At 41.0% G+C, this 20,309-nt stretch overlaps 1 protein-coding gene across 3 annotated transcripts in view; it reads left to right on the plus strand.

Annotated features, from left to right (window-relative positions):
• Nucleotides 1–1,753: 1,753 nt before the first annotated feature.
• LOC106611155 (sprouty-related, EVH1 domain-containing protein 1) overlaps nt 1,754–20,309 on the plus strand; it is a 112,316-nt gene continuing 93,760 nt past the window's right edge. Inside the window, exons 1-2 of one of the 3 annotated variants that reach the window (XM_014211058.3) lie at nt 1,758–2,419; nt 3,806–3,883. In XM_014211058.3, the coding sequence (XP_014066533.1) occupies nt 3,867–3,883 (17 nt within the window). In that variant the 5' untranslated portion in view covers nt 1,758–2,419; nt 3,806–3,866. Of the gene's footprint in view, nt 2,420–3,805; nt 3,884–20,309 lie in introns of all 3 variants that reach the window. The other 2 variants (XM_014211056.3, XM_014211057.3) reach the window with 2 other exon arrangements.

Here is a 20,309-nt window from a genome sequence, read left to right on the forward strand (position 1 = left end):
TTAGGGTTAGGTTTAAAATCTAACTTTAAGAAGAGAAATTGTAGAAATAGGCGGGATTTAGCCAAAAGTATGACTTTGTGGCTGTGGTAATTAGTGACGACCACAGTTTGTGCCACAGCCTTATGTATCAGCTGTATAAAACAAGCTGCATGGGAGCCAGTGAAATACAAAGAAACTTCTCACACAACATACTGTCACTATGACAACCGGGCAGAATCATTTAGCCCGATTTCTCGCTATTACAGAGAGCACAGAAATCCAATAGCGTTAAAGTCTTATATAACCACCACATTGGTTTCTCATGGCATATGACATCTCACAGGAGTGAATAAGATTAATGCATATCATATGAATTTGGGGTTAAATTGTCAATTGGTATTGCTTTTGTTTTCTGGCTGTCTTTATGTCACAAAATAAAAATGTCCAATGGTTGTTTGCAGAATGCCAATGTAATAGCACGATATACTACATTCACACTATCTTTTGGAGAAACATGTAGTTAGAACAATACAATAATCATAATAAAGTTAAAGATCTGTGAACATGAGTGGGTAGTGTTTTTCAAAGGTTTACTTACACTTGCTGGTTAATGTAATTTTATAAAATAATCTATTATTTACATTACATTTTTATTTGTTTAACACTTCCCTGCCCACTACATGATTCCACCTGTGCCACCCCACAGCCTTGATGTCCCCACCACCACTCCACAATGCAGAAAACAGCAAAAACAAAGAAAAAAACCCCGAACGAGTTGGCGTCCAAACTTTTGACTGGCACTGCACATATAACAATCACAAATGTAGTGCACTGGGTCTTTTCCTAGTCTTGTATAATAAATCATCTATTGTTTTATAAAGCTATGGCTGTGAAAGGCAAAAATAATTGGCTAACTTTATTCTCTGTCTTCAAATGTAATTTCAATCGGAATAATGTTTATATTGTTGTCTATTAGTATCACCTTTTGCATCCAAGAAGACGGTCAAAACGGATATCCTGGTCCGAAGCAAATATATTGAAGATTACTCATTTACCTGGCCGGATCAAAAAGTCACTGCAGATACAATATACTTTTCTGGATTCTTTTTAACACTTCCCATCATGGTGATGCCAACATGAAACAATCATTTTCTGGAATTCAAACAAATTACATTCATCATCATTCACATATCTGGCCTCAGACCTACTCTTGAGATCAAGCCTACAGCCAATGAATGAGAAAACGATTGAAGAATACAGCTGTAGCCTTCGTTCTCTGTTATTTTAAACCATGAAGTGGGATCTGATGTAATTCCACGTGCTGCCCCATGTATTCGGCTCATATGTCTATACAATCTCCTCCATTTTATAGCACTAGTCTTCCAGTACGAAAGCAGTTGTTTTCTGTGACGCTAAAGGCGCGAAATGCAACCCACACCAACATAATCTACACATGATAGCCTATTGATGGTGGTATCACACACACAATCCTTCTCACAGATTATTTTTTATTTTTCGTGCTATCACACAGACGCTTCCTTTTTCTGTATCACTGCGTGATTGAAGGGAAAGTTCTGTTGGGAAGTGCAGGGACTACTTTAGGTCAATTTTGGATATAAATAATCTGAATATATTTCTAATGACACAGGCATATTTGATCAAATGTTTCTCACATATGGTTAGAGTTGATGTAAGCAATAGTATTTATAGTTGAGAATCCTTTGACATATCATATGTATTTTTTTTGCAGTCACGCGGAAGGATTTCATTGAACTGGTGGTCGACGCTTCCGCCCAGTTTTCCGATGTTCATTGCTCGAGTTGAAAATGGAGTTCGATTAAAGCAGATGTCCAACAACTTCTTCGGGAAAATGTAACTCACTGTATTTGCCTTTTGTATTTCAATTTCTTAATATAAATTATGTTGTACCTTTTTTCCAGCTGTGGAGGCTATAATTCAACGTGCACCGACACATTGACGGACCAACCAGCGCTTTTTAAGTGTTGTCCTGGACCTGAAGTTGGAGAGGGGAATGCTCGATAGCTAGCCACTAATAACGTGCCAAATGTCGGTTTTATTTTGAACACTTTTTAGCATCTGAACGCATTGGATTTCGTTTTACCGAAGAGGATGACGAAGATGTGCATTTTGTTGTGGTTGGATTTTACTTCCAGGGAAAATAAAATTAATAATCGGTTGTCATTCCTCCTCGCAATTGAGTTACAAAATTAGCTAGGCTACTTGGTTTTCCTAAAAGAGCTCAGTTATGCATGCACCATTGTAAGACAATTAACTTTTATACAATATCTAGGGCTTTTATGCGAAAGAAAATGGTGATATTTGCGGTTTATTTCCCCGCCGTCACTGCGTCCTCGATGCTATTGCCAGGATTTGGATCCCCGTGAGAAAAAATGAGCGAAGATTCAACAAATCCAAACGAGTGAGTACATTTTTATCCAACATTCTAGAACGCGATGATAATTCTGCCTTCATGTATCTAATCTTCACTGCAATGATTTGCACGATTCTAAATTACTCTGTTCCACTATGATCCTTGGTTCTACAAATACAATTGTGAGAACTTTCATATTTAAATGAGATTACTATTGAAGTAATAAATACACATCCATTTATTTTGTTTGGTTTGTTTTCCGTGATCACAACAACGTGTGTTGGGACTTGATGCAATAGAAATAAAACCGTCTTATTATATTATGGCAACGGCAGATGCTAAATGTAATTTTGACGACTGTATAGAAAATGTACAATCCACTCTAACATTAGCCTCATAATTAATGCAATATATATGATAGTTGTTTCATCAAGACTGTCTTTGAAAAATACCTTATGATTGGACTGCAATTGGATAATATCTATTGCTATTTCAGAATGTATGTGTGACTAAATCGTGTAATTTATTACAATCACTGTGGCTAGATTTGTGTTTAAGCGTAGGATTTAAGAAGATTTATATGCTTACTGTACCTACTCTAAAATTATATTGTCATAAGATTGAATATTATACAATAGTGTTTTCTTGACATTTGATAGCATGTTACTCTGTTAATGTAGAGGTTTTAAAAATGTGTATTCTATCAATATCATTATTTTTTTCAATTGAAATGCGGCTGTAAACTGGTTGCTGCAAAAGTAAAAGACGCCATTTTTTTCTCAATAGCACTCATTTGCATATCACAATCTCCATTCATATTTTTTTTTATTAAATGGACTTATTGCGTTCCAAATGTGACTGGGCTACGCCCGGAAAGCAACATTTATGTGAATTGAAATAAGGTCCTTTGTGTCGCTGTAAATCCGTATTGTTTTAATGGGCTGATCTCTTGCGTGGCTTGTTGACAGTCAGTGAGAAATATCTGCTCGGGAGGTGCTGCGGGCACGTGACCCCTTCCATTCATAAAGAGTACCTGGGTGCCCATTCACAGTATAGTGTCTCGCAACTCACTGGCGATCACACAAACATTTGGAATGAGCTTAATCCGGATGTAGACATGACAGACATCCATTCATTTAAAAACAAATAAATCATGCACTGATGATTTGCTCTTATCGCAGTCTTCTGATGCTCTCAACTGACGTCCATATTTTTTATTCTAGATGGTTGAAATCTGTTCCTATGCTGACATTTCCATCGTTTTTGAGTCCGAAAGACGCCCATGCTCGCACACAACAGGTTGATTGATTTAAAGTGGGGGAAAAAGGACTCTTGTCCTTGAACTAGGGAATGTAGGCATATTGTTGTTTCATATTCAATATATTACATAAGCAGGGACCATGATGTATGGTGCTTTGCGTTTGTTCTTCCTAGTGACTGCAGCAGCACAACACATAAGATGGCCAACATATGATGCAATTGAAGATCAAGGAAGATGGTGGGAAAAGAACAGTAAGCCCTGCCTGAATCATTTTTATATTTATGCTGGCTGGAATTTACCCTCAGTCTAGCAGCTGTTGTACATAACGTACGCTTCTGATGACAAAGAACACACAAAGAAGCAAGATGTTTTTAATGTCACTGGATGCCATTTTGATACATTTGGGCTACACTATTGTATCAAATGTTAAGGTCTATCAGGTTTTGTACTTGTAAAGCATATGACAGAGCCATTGCAATGTGTATCTTCCGGTTTCTCCTCACAACAGCATTAAAGTTAACCATGTCAATGAGTAGCCAAGGACAATCATTAAACCACACTTATTGTTGTGAGTCGTAAGTGTGTGAATACAATGGGATGCTCAGTAGGTTACATTGTCGTCTTGTTGGGAGTTTCTGGACAATTCTCTGTTAGCATCACGGGCATAGTAATATATAATTCATTACAGCTTGTTGCTTCATCAAATGATCACAAAGCTGTGTGATGAATAAAATGTGGTTGAATGTGTGTGCTACTCACTCACACGCGAAGATGCACTCATACAGGTTATTAAAAGCTTTTTTGCTGTGAATGTGAAATGCATACCACCATGTTAAATATCCAGTCTGCATGATACACTGAAAAGAGGAAGGGCTAGGCCTAACATGGCCTACTCTCTGTGTGTGTGTGTGAGTGTGTGTGGTCGAAGAAGGTAGCGTAGTCCTCCAGATAAGCAACAATAATCACACAGAGAAAGTAGAAGAACCAGGGTGTTTCTGTCTTGGACTATAGGAGACATATACTTACGAGGGAGCTTAGAAGTAGTCTTTAATAAGGTTCTTCTGCCATCCAGGGATTTACGATATTACAAGCATAGTTAACAAGGGTGGGCTAAAAAAGCAAAACAAAAAGCCCAAAATGATAACGAAATAGCAAAATCACACATGCTGTTAGCTAAATGCCAATGAGAAAATACTAACATAAACTAATTGCAAAGAATGGCACATCCAGCTCATAAAGTTATACAAGCATAGGTAGTAGCTTCCGAATGTCATTATCAGTGAGTGTGGACATTTTACAAGCGAAAGTGAGTGAGAGAAACTGCAAATTAATGAACATAGTTGTGATGCATGCTTTCCTGAAGGAAGAGCAGCATGTGTACGGAGCAGAGGGGAGGGAAAAAAAATGCTAGTAGGAAGCACAGGGGAATAATTACATTTTATGTCTGGCATTGGTAAGGTCATTAATAAATAAGTAGGGTTAGCCTAATGGTTTTCGATTGATGTTCTGTCTTCTGTTTAGCCTAGTTTGCCAGTCAGGTGATTCCTCTCGGACTCCTCTTTTTACTATCTGTGTGATTGATTTGACAGCTCAGCATTTGTCTGTCAATGTGAGCTGTCATGATCTTATAACCTGGGGGACTGTTCTGCCCCTCGCTCCATTCCTCTGACAGGCTTTTTCCAAAAGAATTCCCACAAACAACAACTGATTGAATGTGAGTATTGTGCCTCTACGACAGAGCATCGCTCCTTCAGCTGTTCGGCTAGTCGTTTATGGTGGTGGTAATTGCTCAGGTTATGTGCTGTGGAACTCTGTGAAATAATGTTTCGTAGGCTACGTTTTGTTAATCTCTTTAGGCTAGTGTTTCAGGTGACGCATTCTAATGGAGGAAATGAATAGCCTACATACACAACTGGTGCCTTTCCATCAAGACTTACCCCCACATCAGTGGGCAGCCAGTGTTTTAGGGCGGCAGGTAGTCTAGCGGTTAGAGTGTTGGGCCTGTAACCAAAAGGTTGCTGGTTCTGGAGAAAAGTCTGAGCCTTTGGTAAAACACTAGGGTAAATCCTGCTGGAAATGCGCCACGCCTGTAGTTTTGAAGCCTGAATGTAGCCTTGGCCTACACACTCCTCCTAGGCCTGAGTTTCAAGTACCAATTGGTGTGAAGTAGGCTTGGGCGGTATCCAGATTTTCACACTGTTCTTCTGCCATCCTGGGATTTACGGTATTACTGGCATAGCACACAAGGGGGTGCTAAAAGTGCCCATTGAGCCTCTACAAAAAAGTATGAAAACGTCTACATGCACTCTGGATAAGAGAGTCTGTTACATTGCTAAAATGCCTTTAGCTAAATGCTAACGAGCGAAAACTAAAACTAATTGAAAAGATGAGCAAATCCAGCTCATAAAGTTATACAAGCATAGCTAGTAGTTACCAAATGTCATTTTCAGTGAGTGTGGACATTTACAAGTGAATGAGAGAAATTGTGCAAATGAACAAAGTTGTGATGCATGCTTTTCTGAAGGAAGAGCACTGAACAGAAGAACAGAGGGGGGATAAACGCTAGTAGGAAGCACAGGCAGCTAGCTGTACAGAACTTTGACTTCTCGAACACGGCAGAAAGACGTTATAAGATATCTGATGGCAAACATTTAGTAGTGAATTGCATACGTGTAACTTCATCGCCTCAAGTGCGCCGCACAACAGACATTCCGATATACAGTACCAGTCAAAAGTTTGGACACACCTACTCATTCAAGGGTTTTTCTTTATTTTTACTATTTTCTACATTGTAGAATAATAGTGAAGACACAAACTATGAAATAACACATGGAATCATGTAGTAACCAAAAAAGTGTTAACCTCTTGGGGCTAGGTGGGACGCTAGCGTGCCACCTGTGGTGCACTCCATCAACAGCAGGTGCATTTCAAGAGCGGCAAATTTGAATCCAAATAAATGTCAAAATTCAAATTTTTCAAAAATACAACTATGTTACACCATTTGAAAGATAAACATCTCCTTAATCTAACCACGTTTTACGATTTCAAAAAGGTTTTACGGCGAAAGCATAAATTTAGAGTATGTTAGGACAGTACATTTACAAGAGTTGTGTGTAATGTTTTGTCAAGTCAAAGACAGGGTCACCAAAACCATAAAACCAGCTAAAATGATACACTAACCTTTTACAATCTCCATCAGATGACACTCCTAGGACATTATGTTAGACAATGCATGCATTTTTAGTTCTATCAAGTTCATATTTATATACAAAAACAGCGTTTTACTATGGCATTGATGTTGAGGAAATCGTTTCCCTCCAATAACCGGCAGTCAAGTCAGCGTCACAAATTAAATAATTAAAATTAGAAAACATTGGTAAAATATTATATTGTCATTTAAAGAATTATAGATTTACATCTTTTGAACGCAATCAACTTGCCAGATTTAAAAATAACCTTACTGGGAAATCACACTTTGCAATAATCTGAGCACTGTGCCCAGAAAAATACGCGTTGCGATACAGACTAGACGTCATGTTGGGGAGATCTAAAATCGAAAATACTATGTAAATAATCCATTACCTTTGATTCTCTTCATCAGATGTCACTTCCAGGTATCACAGGTCCATAACGAATGTAGTTTTGTTCAAAAAAGCTCATCATTTATGTCCAAAAATCTCCGTCTCGTTAGCACATGATGTAAGCCAGCCGGACTTCTCGTCATGAACGAGGGGAAAAAATATATTTCCGTTCGTTCAAACATGTCAAACGTTGTATAGCATAAATCATTAGGGCCTTTTTTAACCAGAACATGAATAATATTCAAGGTGGACGAATGCATAGCCTTTTATAACGTATTGGAACGAGGGTACCCAACATGAAGTAGCGCGCCAGGTGTCTAATGGGACATCACCGTTCCATGGCTCTTGTTCGGTCAGATCTCCCTCCAGAAGACTCAAAACACTTTGTAAAGGCTGGTGACATCTAGTGGAAGCAATAGGAAGTGCCAAAATATTCCTAAACCCCTGTGTTTTTCAATGGGAGAGGTTTAAAGTCAATACAACACATCAGGTATCCACTTCCTGTCAGAAAATGTCTCAGGGTTTTGCCTGCCAAATGAGTTCTGTTATACTCACAGACACCATTCAAACAGTTTTGGAAACTTTAGAGTGTTTTCTATCCATATATAATAAGTATATGCATATTCTAGTTACTGGGTAGGATTAGTAACCAGATTAAATCGGGTACATTTTTTTTATCCAGACGTGCAAATGCTGCCCCCTAGACCCAACAGGTTAAATCCAAAATATATTTGAGATTCTTCAATGTAGCCATCCTTTGCCTTGACAGCTTTGAACACTTTGGCATTCGCTCAACAAGCTTCATGAGGTAGTCACCTGGGATGCATTTCAATTAACAGGAGTGCCTTGTTAAAAGTTAATTTGTGGAATTTCTTTCCTTAATGCTTTTGAGCCAATCAGTTTTGTTGTAATAAGGTAGGTGGTATATAGAATAAGGTGGTATATAGAAGATAGCCCTAAAGAAACCACTACTAAAGGACACCAATGAGAAGAAGACTTGCTTGGGCTAAGAAACACAAGCAATGGACATTAGACCAGTGGAAATTTGTCCTTTGGTCTGATGAGTCCAAATGTAAGATTTTTAGTTCCAACTGCCGTGTCTTTGTGAGACGCAGAGTAGGTGAACGGATGATATCTGCATGTGTGATTCCCACCGTGAAGCATGGAGGAGGTGTGATGGTTTGGGAGTGCTTTGCCTGTAACACTTTTGTTGATTTTATTTAGAATTCAATGCCAACTTAACCAGCATGGCTACCACAGCGTTCAGTGGCGATACTCCATCCCATCTGGTTGGCACTTAGTGAGATTATCATTTGTTTTTCATCAGGACAATGACCCAACACATCTCCAGGCTGTGTAAGGGTATTTTTGACCAAGGAGAGTGATGGAGAGCTGAATCAGATGACCTGGCATGCACAATGAGCCAACCTCAACCCAATTGAAATGGTTTGGGATGAGTTGGACCCCTGAGTGATTGAAAAGTAACCAACAACTGCTCAGCATGTGTGGGAACTCCTTCAAGATTGTTGGAAAAGCATTCCTCATGAAGCTGGTTGAGAATGCCAAGAGTGTGCAAAGCTGTCATCAAGGCAAAAGGTGGCTACTTTTGAAGAATATAAAATATATTTTGGTTTGTGTAACACTTTTTTGGTTCTACATGATTCCATATTTGTTATTTCGTTGTTTTGATGTCTTCTATTCTAAAATGTAGAAAATAGTAAAAATAAAGACCCTTGAATGAGTTGGTGTGTCCAAACTTCTGACTTGTACTGTATATACAACTTTTGTATTGAATGTACATAGAATGCTTTCTCCCATTGTGCTCTTTACAACAAACACGTGTCTGGCTCAACAGTTTTGGGGAACTAGGGTAAGCTTCATAATGTGACTGTTGAAGGGAAGAAAGCAATATGCTTCATCTCTCAACGAATTGCACAAGTTGACTGCAGGTATTAACTTCCAAAGTAGCCACAAATATTCCAATTTATGGAAACTACAAATAGTTTTGATGGTATTGGAAAAACCATCTCGTGGCATTTTCTAAATACCCCAGTATATGGCATATACGGTATTCCGCCCAAGCCTAGTGTGAAGTGGGTAGTCAAAGGCTTTAGAGGTCCTCAGAGTTGTCTGTTGTTTTGCTTCTGTATTCTTTTGGGGAATTAGCCTTTTGATAGTTTCTGGCCACTGCTCTGTATTGATTGAATTGGAACTTGTCATCTGTGCAAACAAAATGTGCGAAGGAAGTTTTGGTGTTACATAGGCTAACAACCTGACTTTGGATTGAGTCAGAGCGCATTGTTCTTTTCTAACTATATCAGCAGGCTGGCCTAGTAGGTTGTCAAACGATCACTGATTCTTGCTCCCACTTATCTCAAGATATATCTTTTGCCAAATGTCAAATGTATTTTTCCTGCCGCAATGTCATAATTTCTCCTTTTGTTCTTTACCTATTTTTAACATATGTGAATTAGCTATGGAGGATAAGCTTGGGTGGTATACCATATATACCGGGGTATTTGAAAATGGCCACGGGATAGTTTCTCAATATCGTTGACTATTTATTTTGAAGTTGTTTAAGTACATTTTAATATTTGTATCTACTTTTTAAGTATATACCTGCAGTCAACCAGTGCAATATGTTAAGAGATAAAGACGAACGCATTCTTCATTTCACCTGTCACAAAATGTTTCATTATAACGTTTACCGGTAGTCCCCAGTCATATGGTGTTTGTTTACAAGCACACAACTACGAGAGACCGTAGCCTTGAGAGTCACTCACTGTTGTGCAGCACGAGGCAGGTGATCTAGTTACAGTATGGAATTCACAACTAAGTGTTTGCCAGCTAGATAACTTAACTATTAAAGGGACACTTTGGGATTTTGGCTATGATGCCCTTTATCTACTTCCCCAGAGTAAGATGAACTTGTGGATACCATTTTTATGTCTCTGTGTCCAGTTTGAAGGGAGTTTCATGAGCCAATGCATACTAGCGTTGCCCATAGGCTTCCAGTACTAGCATGCTAAGGATGTCGAAAATGTTCTAAATGCTCTGCAGTTGTGGATTTGGTTTGCTAATTTAGTAGCTAGTTAGCTAAGTGGTTAGCTTCTTCCAAAATAAATCATTGTTGGTAACAGCAGAGAATCCCCTCTTGGATCTGTCCTAATATTTGTTTTGTGCTTGCAGCAAACTGAGTAGCTTTTTTGAGTTACTAGTATAACTTTATGAGCTGGGATGTCTGTCCTGCAAATAGTTTAGGTCAGACTGTATAAAATGTTTAATGCACACATCAGCATTTCGTTATTCTCTATGGGATTTTACATGTACCAAGCCTAATGGAGGATGAGCAGTTGTTTAATCTGTGAAATTACCCTGTGTACAGGATAATTATAGTCTGCTTTTCTGTTAGATGGTGTTGTATTGTTTACATGACAATACTTCTCTATAAATCTGTCTGGATGAATGGGATGATTTGTTACTGACAGTGTGTTACTGTGCAACTGAGCAGGCCCTGTACAGTATGAATGTAGTCTGTTCTGGCTGTTCTCTTCCCATGGCCAGAGTTACGATTCGGTATATTTTAAACCTGAGCAACTTCCCTATTGTAATTCTCATTTCCTCTTAAAAGTATTTTAGGAGCAGACTTAAACTAGTAAATATCATCAGTGTATTTGGATCGAAGTACATTTTTTTTCCCCCTCATTCTTTAAAACCGCACTGTATCCATTTAGTTGACTGCCTCAACAATCAAGACAAAACGATAACACGTATGCAATGCCCATGTTAACTTTGAAAATTCTAGGCTATGCTGTGTCGTATTAGACCAGGCTAAAAAATCCTCCACATTTTTCTTTTTGTCACCAGATGTATAGTGACATCTTTTTTTTCAAGGAGTTCTCTCTGTTGTGCCCTGGCCATATTACAATGCTTCTACGAAATTCTTTGAGCAATAAAACGTCAGAATTGTAGGTATTGTTTTCAGTTGTGCTGCTGCATGAAGGCTTTGCTGGGAGCTGCTGCAGCTGAGGTAAGATGGTTCTTTCCTGCAAGACCACTGACATGAAAGGGCACAGATGTAAATCCTAAACCTTGTCTTTTGATTTAGTTTCCAAACTCTTTGAAAACAGGAAGGAGTTGGGGCCTGTGAGTGTATTCGCATGTGTACATGCTTGTCTAGTGTGTGTGTTTGTGTCTATAAAATATAAGTAGGTTTTGGCTAGATGAGGTGATTGAAGCAAACATAACTTCATTTTATAGAAGGAATCTTTTATGAACCAATCGTTTGACCGGGTATGTAGCCTATTATATCATCTGCTAAGTCATCTTATTAGCCATTTTTAGGAATTGAACCTGACTTTTTATGAGAAGCCACTTCTCCAATGTGTAGTCTACACCTGTGAAGTGATTCTCACAAGGTCTTCTAGCTAGAACACTTTTCAACGCAGTTGTTCTTTACAGTGTGCTAGATTGTAATGGGCAGTACAGTAGTCTAGTTTGTTTGATGGTTTCTTTAAAACTCGCCACAATGTGAATATTTTTTTAGTAGTATGCTGTGGTTGTGATGCTTTAACAACAGTGTCGATTACAGGGATAGTTTACAGCATACTAATGCGCTATTTCTGTAATTGTTAACAACCATGGTGGATGGATGATGGCTTCTTTACAGCATGGTGCATTCCTTGTAATGAGGTCTTGCTTCTTCTCAGCCTTGTCCTAGTACCCGTTCCTAGCACTCCCCAGTCTTAAATCTGAGATTCTGCAGTAACTATTGCAATTAGAAGCAAGGTCTCCAAAGACTACTTTCACATCAAAGCCGCCCGTAGACGCCGTAGCAGTCCAAATTTGCCATTCCTCTTTTTCTGTAATGGTGAGTGCAAGGTTTTAATTATGATCATCTCACTATGTGGTGCTTTGATGTTTGAGAATAGTTTAGGGCCTTTTGATACAGATATGGGATTCTTTTGATTTATTTCAGTACACCGGTGCTGGGGTACCCAGGACATTGTCGTTGGTGTTACAGGCCCAAACGTGTAATGAGGTTGGTTAGCATTGGTGTGAGGCAGAAAATCATTGTTACAGAAACATTGCTGGAGTAGTTTGGCATGGTGCTTTAGTGCCCGTTCAGATTTACTAGACTTGTTACCAGCACCGGTGTTCACATTAGCTACACTTACCGTGGCTTCAGCGACAATATGTTCTCTCTGCCCACCTCTAGTATTGTAAATCTCACAGGATGCTATGCGAGCATCTTCTCATCTTAACCATTAGACCTACAGTACTTCAATAATTCAACATGATACACCAATTCACACGTACAGTGAGGGAAAAAAGGATTTGATCCCCTGCTGATTTTGTACGTTTGCCCACTGATAAAGAAATGATCAGTCTATAATTTTAATGGTAAGTTTATTTGAACAGTAAGAGACAGAATAACAACAACAAAAAATCCAGAAAAACGCATGTCAAAAATGTTATAAAATGATTTGCATTTTAATGAGGGAAATAAGTATTTGATCCCCTCTCAATCAGAAAGATTTCTGGCTCCCAGGTACATTTAATACATTGCAAATATATTAAAAATAAACTGAAATCACATTTGCTGCACCTTTTGGCAGTGATTACAGTCTTGAGACTTCTTGGGTATAACGCATTAACCTTGGCACACCTGTATTTGGGGAGTTTCTCCCATTCTTCTCTGCAGATCTTCTCAAGCTCTGTCAGGTTGGATGGGGAGCGTCGCTGCACAGCTATTTTCACGTCTCCAGAGATGTTCGATCTTGTCCAGGCTCTGGATGGGCCACTCAAGGACATTCTGAGACTTTTCCCAATGCCACTCCTGCATTGTCTTAGCTTTGCTTAGGGTTGTTGTCCTGTTGGAAGGTGAACCTTCACCCTAGTCTGAGGTCCTGAGTGCCCTGGAGCAGGTTTTCATCAAGGATCTCTCTACTTTCCTCTGTTCATTTTTCCCCTCGATCCTGACTAGTCTCCCAGTCCCTGCTGCTGAAAACATTCCCACAGCATGATTCTGCCACCACCATGCTTCACCATGGGGATGGTGCCAGGTTTCCTCCACATGTGACGCTTGGCATTCAGGCCAAGGAATTCAATCTTGGTTTCATCAGCCCAGAGAATCTTGTTTCTCATGGTCCGAGAGTCCTTCAGGTGCCTTTTGGCAAACTCCAAGCAGGATGTCATGTGCCTTTCACTGAGGAGTGGCTTCCGTCTGGCCACTCTACCATAAAGATCTGATTTGGTGGAGTGCTGCAGAGATGGTTGTCCTTCTGTAAGGTTCCCCCATCTCCACAGAGGAACTCTAGAGCTCTGTCAGTGACCATCGGGTTCTTGGTCACCTCTCTGACTAAGGCCCTTATCCCCCGTTTGCTCAGTTTTGTCGGGCAGCCAGCTCTAGGAAGTCTTGGTGCTTCCAAACTTCTTCAGTTTAAGAATGATGGAGGCCACTGTGTTCTTGGGGACCTTCAATGCTGCAGACATTTTTTGGTACCCTTCCCCAGATTTGTGACTCAACACAATCCTGTCTTGGAGCTCTTTCGACAATTCCTTAAAATCCTTTGGTTTTTGCTCTGACATGCACTGTCAACTGTGGGACCTTTATATAGACCTGTGTGTGCCTTTCCAAATCATGTCCAATCAATGTAATTTACCACAGGTGGACTACAAGTTGTAGAAACATCTCAAGGATGATCACTGGAAACCGGATGCACTGGAGTTCAATTTTGAGTCTCATAGCAAAGCGTAAATAAGGTATATCTGTTTTTTATTTTTAATAAATGTGCAAACATTTCGAAAAACCTGTTTCAACGCTTTGTCATTATGGGGTAGTATGTGTAGATTAGGTATTTTTTTATTTAATCTATTTTCTAATAAGGCTGTAATGTAACAATGTGAAAAAAGTCAAGGGGTTTGAGTATTTTCCGAATGCAATTTATACAGTGCCTTCAGAAAGTATTCTTAGCCCTTGACTTTTTCCATGTTTCAGCCTAAATTCAAAATGGATTAAATGATTTACTCACCCATCTACACACACTACCCCATAATGATAAAGTGAAAACATGTTTATTTTTATTAAATTATGCAAGTGTATTGAAAATTACAAGTATTCACACCCATAAGTCAATACATGTTAGAATCACATTTGGCAGCGATTACAGCTGTGAGTCTTTCTGGGTAAGTCTCTAAAAACTTTGCACACCTGGATTGTACAATATTTACAAATTTTTACAATTCAAGCTCTGTCGAGTTCAAATCAAATTTATTTTTCACATGCGCCGAATACAACAGGTGTAGACCTTAACGTGAAATGCTTACTTACAAGCCCTTAACTAACAATACAGTTCAAGAAATAGAGTTGAGAAAATATTTACTAAATAAAACAAAGGAAAAAGTAGCAGTCGAATTACATAACAATAACGAGGCTATATATAGGGTTGCACATTTTGGGGAATATGCAAATTAATATTAATACCATTTAAATGTAGATTTTTTTTGCATTGGATACATTTACTATATATATATATATATATATATATATCTCATTTTACCTTATAAGTAGACATAATTGCAAATAATTAAATCATTCCAATAGAAATAGATTTTTTTTTTTGTTACAAATTGAACTTTAAATGAGTTGACTCTTCACATGGGATGATTTCACTGAACAGCAAAAGAAAGGGAATATTGAATGATCCCCAATGATCCATCGCATCTCCCAAAAACGTTTTTCAACAAAAAAAGAAACGTCCTCTCACTGTCAACTGCTTTTATTTTCAGCAAACTTAGCATGTGTAAATATTTGTATGAACATAAGATTCAACAACTGAGACACAAACTGAAAAAGTTCCACAGATGTGACTAACAGAGATGGAATAATGTGTCCCTGAACAAGGGGGGGGGGGGGGTCAAAATCAAAAGTGACAGTCAGTATCTGGTGTGGCCACCAGCTGCATTATGTACTGCAGCGTATCTCCTCATGGACTGCACCAGATTTGCCAGTTCTTGCTGTGAGATGTTACCCCACTCTTCCACCAAGGCACCTGCAAGTTCCCGGACATTTCTGGGGGGAATGGCCCTAGCCCTCACCCTCTGATCCAACAGGTCCCAGACGTGCTCAATGGGATTGATATCTGGGCTCTTTGCTGGCCATGGCAGAACACTGACATTCCTGTCTTGCAGGAAATCACGCACAGAACGAGCAGTATGGCTGGTGGCATTGTCATGCTGGAGGGTCATGTTAGGATGAGTCTGCAGGAAGGGTACCACATGAGGGAGGAGGATGTCTTCCCTGTAACGCACAGCGTTGGGATTGCCTGCAGTGACAACAAGCTCAGTCCGATGATGCTGTGACACACTGCCCCAGACCATGACGGACCCTCCACCTCCAAATCGATCCCGCTCCAGAGTACAGGCCTTGGTGTAACGCTCATTCCTTCGACAATAAACACGAATCCGACCATCACCCCCTGGTGAGACAAAACCGCGACTCGTCAGTGAAGAGCACTTTTTGCCAGTCCTGTCCTGGTCCAGCGACGGTGGGTTTGTGCCCATAGGCGACGTTGTTGCCGGTGATGTCTGATGAGGACCTGCCTTACAACAGGCCTATAAGCCCTCAGTCCAGCCACTCAGCCTATTGCGGACAGTCTGAGCACTGATGTAGGAATTGTGCATTCCTGGTGTAACTCGGGCAGTTGTTGTTACCATCCTGTACCTGTCCCGCAGGTGTGATTTTCGGATGTACCGATCCTGTGCAGGTGTTGTTACACATGACCTGCCACTGCGAGTACGATCAGCTTTCTGTCCTTTCTCTCTGTAATGCTGTCTTAGGTGTCTCACAGTACGGACATTGCAATTTATTGCCCTGGCCACATCTGCAGTCCTCATGCCTCCTTGCAGCATGCCTAAGGCATGTTCACGCAGATGTGCAGGGACCCTGGGCATCTTTTTTTTTCTCTCTCTCTTTAACTGTGACCTTAATTGTCTACCGTCTGTAAGCTGTTAGTGTCTTAACAACCGTTCCACAGGTGCATGTTCATTAATTGTTTATGGTTCATTGAACAAGCATGGGAAACAGTGTTTAAACCCTTTACAATGAAGATTTATACTAATTGTCTTTCAAAGACAGGGTCCTGAAAAAGGGACGTTTCTTTTTTTGCTGAGTTTACATCTGTAAAATGATAGTCCAGAAACTAAAGCTTTGGTTGTCTTTCTCTCAGGCTTCCATGTCTTCTCCCTGGACTTCCTCAATGTCCACCTCTTGAACATCAGACTGAGGCCTCATCTTCACTGTCTCTTTACTACCTTGTTGAGGATGGCTTGTTGTCAGGCTCAAAAAGCCTCATATTAGCCCAGATGGGCACCAATTTTTCAACCCTTGTATTGGTCAGCCTGTTGCATGCTTTGGTGTGTGTTCCCAAACAAGGACCAGTTGCGCTCGGAGGCGGCTGTTGTTGGTTGGATTTGGAGGACTATGGAGGACACGGGAAAGAGCCTCAGATCCACAAAGTCCCTTCCACCAGGTGGCTTATGAGATATGTTGGCGCGACTGCCATATTGTATCTCCATCCCAAGGCCTTGCTTGGAAGTACTTTTCCAGACTGCCAAGAACCTTGCCCTCATCCAGACTGCCATGAACCTTGCCCTCATCCAGACTGCCAAGAACCTTGCCCTCATCCAGACTGCCAAGAACCTTGCCCTCATCCAGACTGCCAAGAACCTTGCCCTCATCCAGACTGCCAAGAACCTTGCCCTCATTCAGACTGCCAAGGTGTTGAGACACGGTAGTGATGACACCATAGGCCTTGTTGATCTCTGCAGCGGACAGGATGCTCTTGCCAACATACTTGGGGTCCAACATGTACGCTGCAGCGTGTATGGGCTTCAGGCAGAAGTCTTCACGCTTTTTGATGCATTTCAGAACTGCAGTTTTCTCTGCTTGGAGCAACAGTGAAGTGGGCAGGGCAGTACGGATTTCTTCTCTTACATCTGCAAGCATAGAACATCAAACAATATGGCATTGTCTCCCTCAATCAGTGCAATGGCTACTGCTATAGGTTTCAGGCTGCTTACCACTCTCTCCCAAAATGCATCATGCAGGAGGATCCTCTTGATGGGGCTGTCCATATCGGCAGACTGTGATATGGCCATTTCATGGATGGACTCCTTCCCCTTCAGGAGACTGTCAAACATGACGACAACGCCACCCCTACGGGTGTTGCTGCGCAGCTTCAATGTGGTGCTCTTATTCTTCTCACTTTGCTTGGTGAGGTAGATTGCTGCTGTAACTTGATGACCCTTCACATACCTAACCATTTCCTTGGCACTCTTGTAGTGTGTATCCATTGTTTTCAGTGCCATGATGTCCTTGAAGAGCAGATTCAATGCATGAGCAGCACAGCCAATGGGTGTGATGTGAGGGTTGGACTCCTCCACTTTAGACCAAGCAGCCTTCATGTTCGCAGCATTGTCTGTCAGCAGTGCAAATACCTTCAGTGGTCGAAGGTCATTGATGACTGCCTTCAGCTCATCTGCAATGTAGAGACCGGTGTGTCTGTTGTCCCTTGTGTCTGTACTCTTGTAAAATACTGGTTGAGGGGTGTAGATGATGTAGTTAATTATTCCTTGCCCACGAACATTCAACCACCCATCAGAGATGATTGCAATAGTCTGCTTTCTCAATGACTTGCTTGACCTTCACTTGAACTCTGTTGAACTCTGCATCCAGCAAATGAGGAGATGAAGCATGTCTGTTTGGAGGGGTGTACGCTGGGCGAAGAACATTCAAAAATCTCTTCCAATACACATTGCCTGTGAGCGTCAGAGGTGAACCAGTTGCATACACAGCTCGAGCAAGACATTCATCAGCATTTGTCTGACTACGTTCCTCCATTGAGCCCATAAAACTTCTAATTCAAGGAGGACCATGATCTGTTGCTATCGGTAAGGTGTCAGATTCATCATTGTCACCTCGATTAGACGTATAGGGACTTTTGTCAGAGGTTGCTTGTGCATATTTGTTGCATTCTTCACATATGATTTGGCACAGTATTTGCAAACGTACTCAGCTTTGTCACTTGCAACGCCAGTGTTGTGGGTTCGATTCCCACGGGGGACCAGAATGAAACTGTATGGACTTAGTACTACTGTAAGTCGCTCTCGATAAGGGTGTCTGCTAAATGACTAAAATTGTAAAATTCCATGGTTGGGTTCTGTCATTTTGTCCAGCATCCAAAGGGTTGTGTTGGTGTTTTGATTTGGGTCTACATGCATGTTGGGTATTTGAAAAACATTTAAACAGTAGCTAATGTTCTTTTGGAAACGTGAAGATATGTGTGTGTTAGCGTATATTCGTCCTTGATTCAGTTGCTCAGTTTGCATGGAAGAAGGTATCCAGGTGATTCGGCCATAAAAAATGAGTCCATGCTAGTGAAAAAAATGTATTCTCTAAATGTTTTCTCTCCTTTGCTAGCGGTTCCTTTCGCACTCGGCAGAAGGATAATCTAAAGAGTCAGATTGGGATAAGTAGCTTGTGTTTATTTTCCAAATGACTTTTTTATTGTAAATCTTAAACCCAAAGTGGACTGCTGGGGCTTGACGGCCTTCCTCCGCTTTAGGTACAAGGGGGAGTGGTGGTGATGTCTCTCCCCTTTTCTAATGCTAATGAAAAGAGGAACGGTTTTCCAGCCTTTAGCTTGCAGAGTGTGTCTCTCCTGCAGCATGCTCCATTGCCTGGACATTGTGAGAGCACAAAACTCCAGGCCTGGGATCCAATAACGTGAAATTTCAGCAGAGAAGCAGCCATTGTGTAGAGATGCAGCCGTGGAGGGTGATGGGTAGGGTAGGGGAGGGAGGGCGGGTGGGAAGGAGGGGAGGGTGACTTGGCGATCACCCAGGGCTCAGGCCACATCGTCCCACTCCTACTCTCGCCCTCTTCTGTCTTACTTTCAGGCCTCCTTCTCCTCCTTTCCCCCCAGGGGCTGGGAAGCCCAGGGGCTAAGGCAGAAGCAGAGCATGATGGCATGCTGGAGCTCTGTGAGCCACGGTCCAGGGCCACAGACAAACGGCCACTTTGTTAGGCCAGGAAATGGTTGTCCCAGGATCCCCCTTCGCCACCACACACTGAAGCAGCCAGGCCCTCTGGGCGCAGGCCTGGCCAGCACGTGCTCTCAAGTACAGCCCTAGCCTACAGCCCTTTATGTTGCTGTTCCTGCTGTGTGTTTGGGTGGCTTGTACTGTGGTGGTGTGTGTACTGTGGTGGTGTGTGTAATGTATAGCCTAGTTTGGGGAAGTTGAGCTGGTTTAGCTGTGTTTTCTGCAAGTACATGGAGTTGCCAGCCGAATAGAAAAAGTAGCCAGCCAGGTAGTTCTGGGCGGTGGGGGTCCAGGAGGCATGCCCCCTGAGGAAAAAACAATTCCAGAATGAGCTCTTTTGGTGACCTCTGGAACATTTTAATGCCCATAATTCTATCTGAAATACACAGCTAAGTTATGGACTACTTTAATGACTTTATCTCCCATATCTCCAGTTTTACTGCAAGGTATGAATTACCACAATTATGTTTGGTCTTCAAATGATGTATTTGTTGGGGCTCTGCTGCTGTGTACACTTAGGGTAAGGAAACCAATATGTAATTTTGGTCAACTGTCCCTTTAACAGTTTGGCCTGTCAATCAAAGATGTTTGTGAGTTACATGGTAGGGTTTCAGACCTGTCAGTCAATCACTGTGGCTGGGACTTTGAGGGAAGGCGGTAGATTAGTTTTCTGGTAACATATCGTGACAAACTAAAACTAGCCGACTCTTTCAGTTTGGTTTATTTTCTTAACCTAATGAAAAATATTCTGTAAAGTAAACATTGATTCCCTGTTGAGAAACAATATAGAAATCAAGGAAAATGGTTAAAACAAAAAATGTATTGGGGAGTACCCACAGACCCCCCCCGCCAGATTGTATAAAAGTGGGGGTGCACAAAGTCAGGCGCCCGTGAATAGAGATACAAGAATGCTGTGAAGAATGAAGCAGGTGTTAAACATGGGCTTTGCTACACAGAAAGAAGCAGTTGACTACTCCATTGTTGACAATAA

Source organism: Salmo salar, chromosome 09 (assembly GCF_965601325.2).
Source record: "Salmo salar chromosome 09, fSalSal1, whole genome shotgun sequence".
Lineage (NCBI taxonomy): Eukaryota > Metazoa > Chordata > Actinopteri > Salmoniformes > Salmonidae > Salmo > Salmo salar.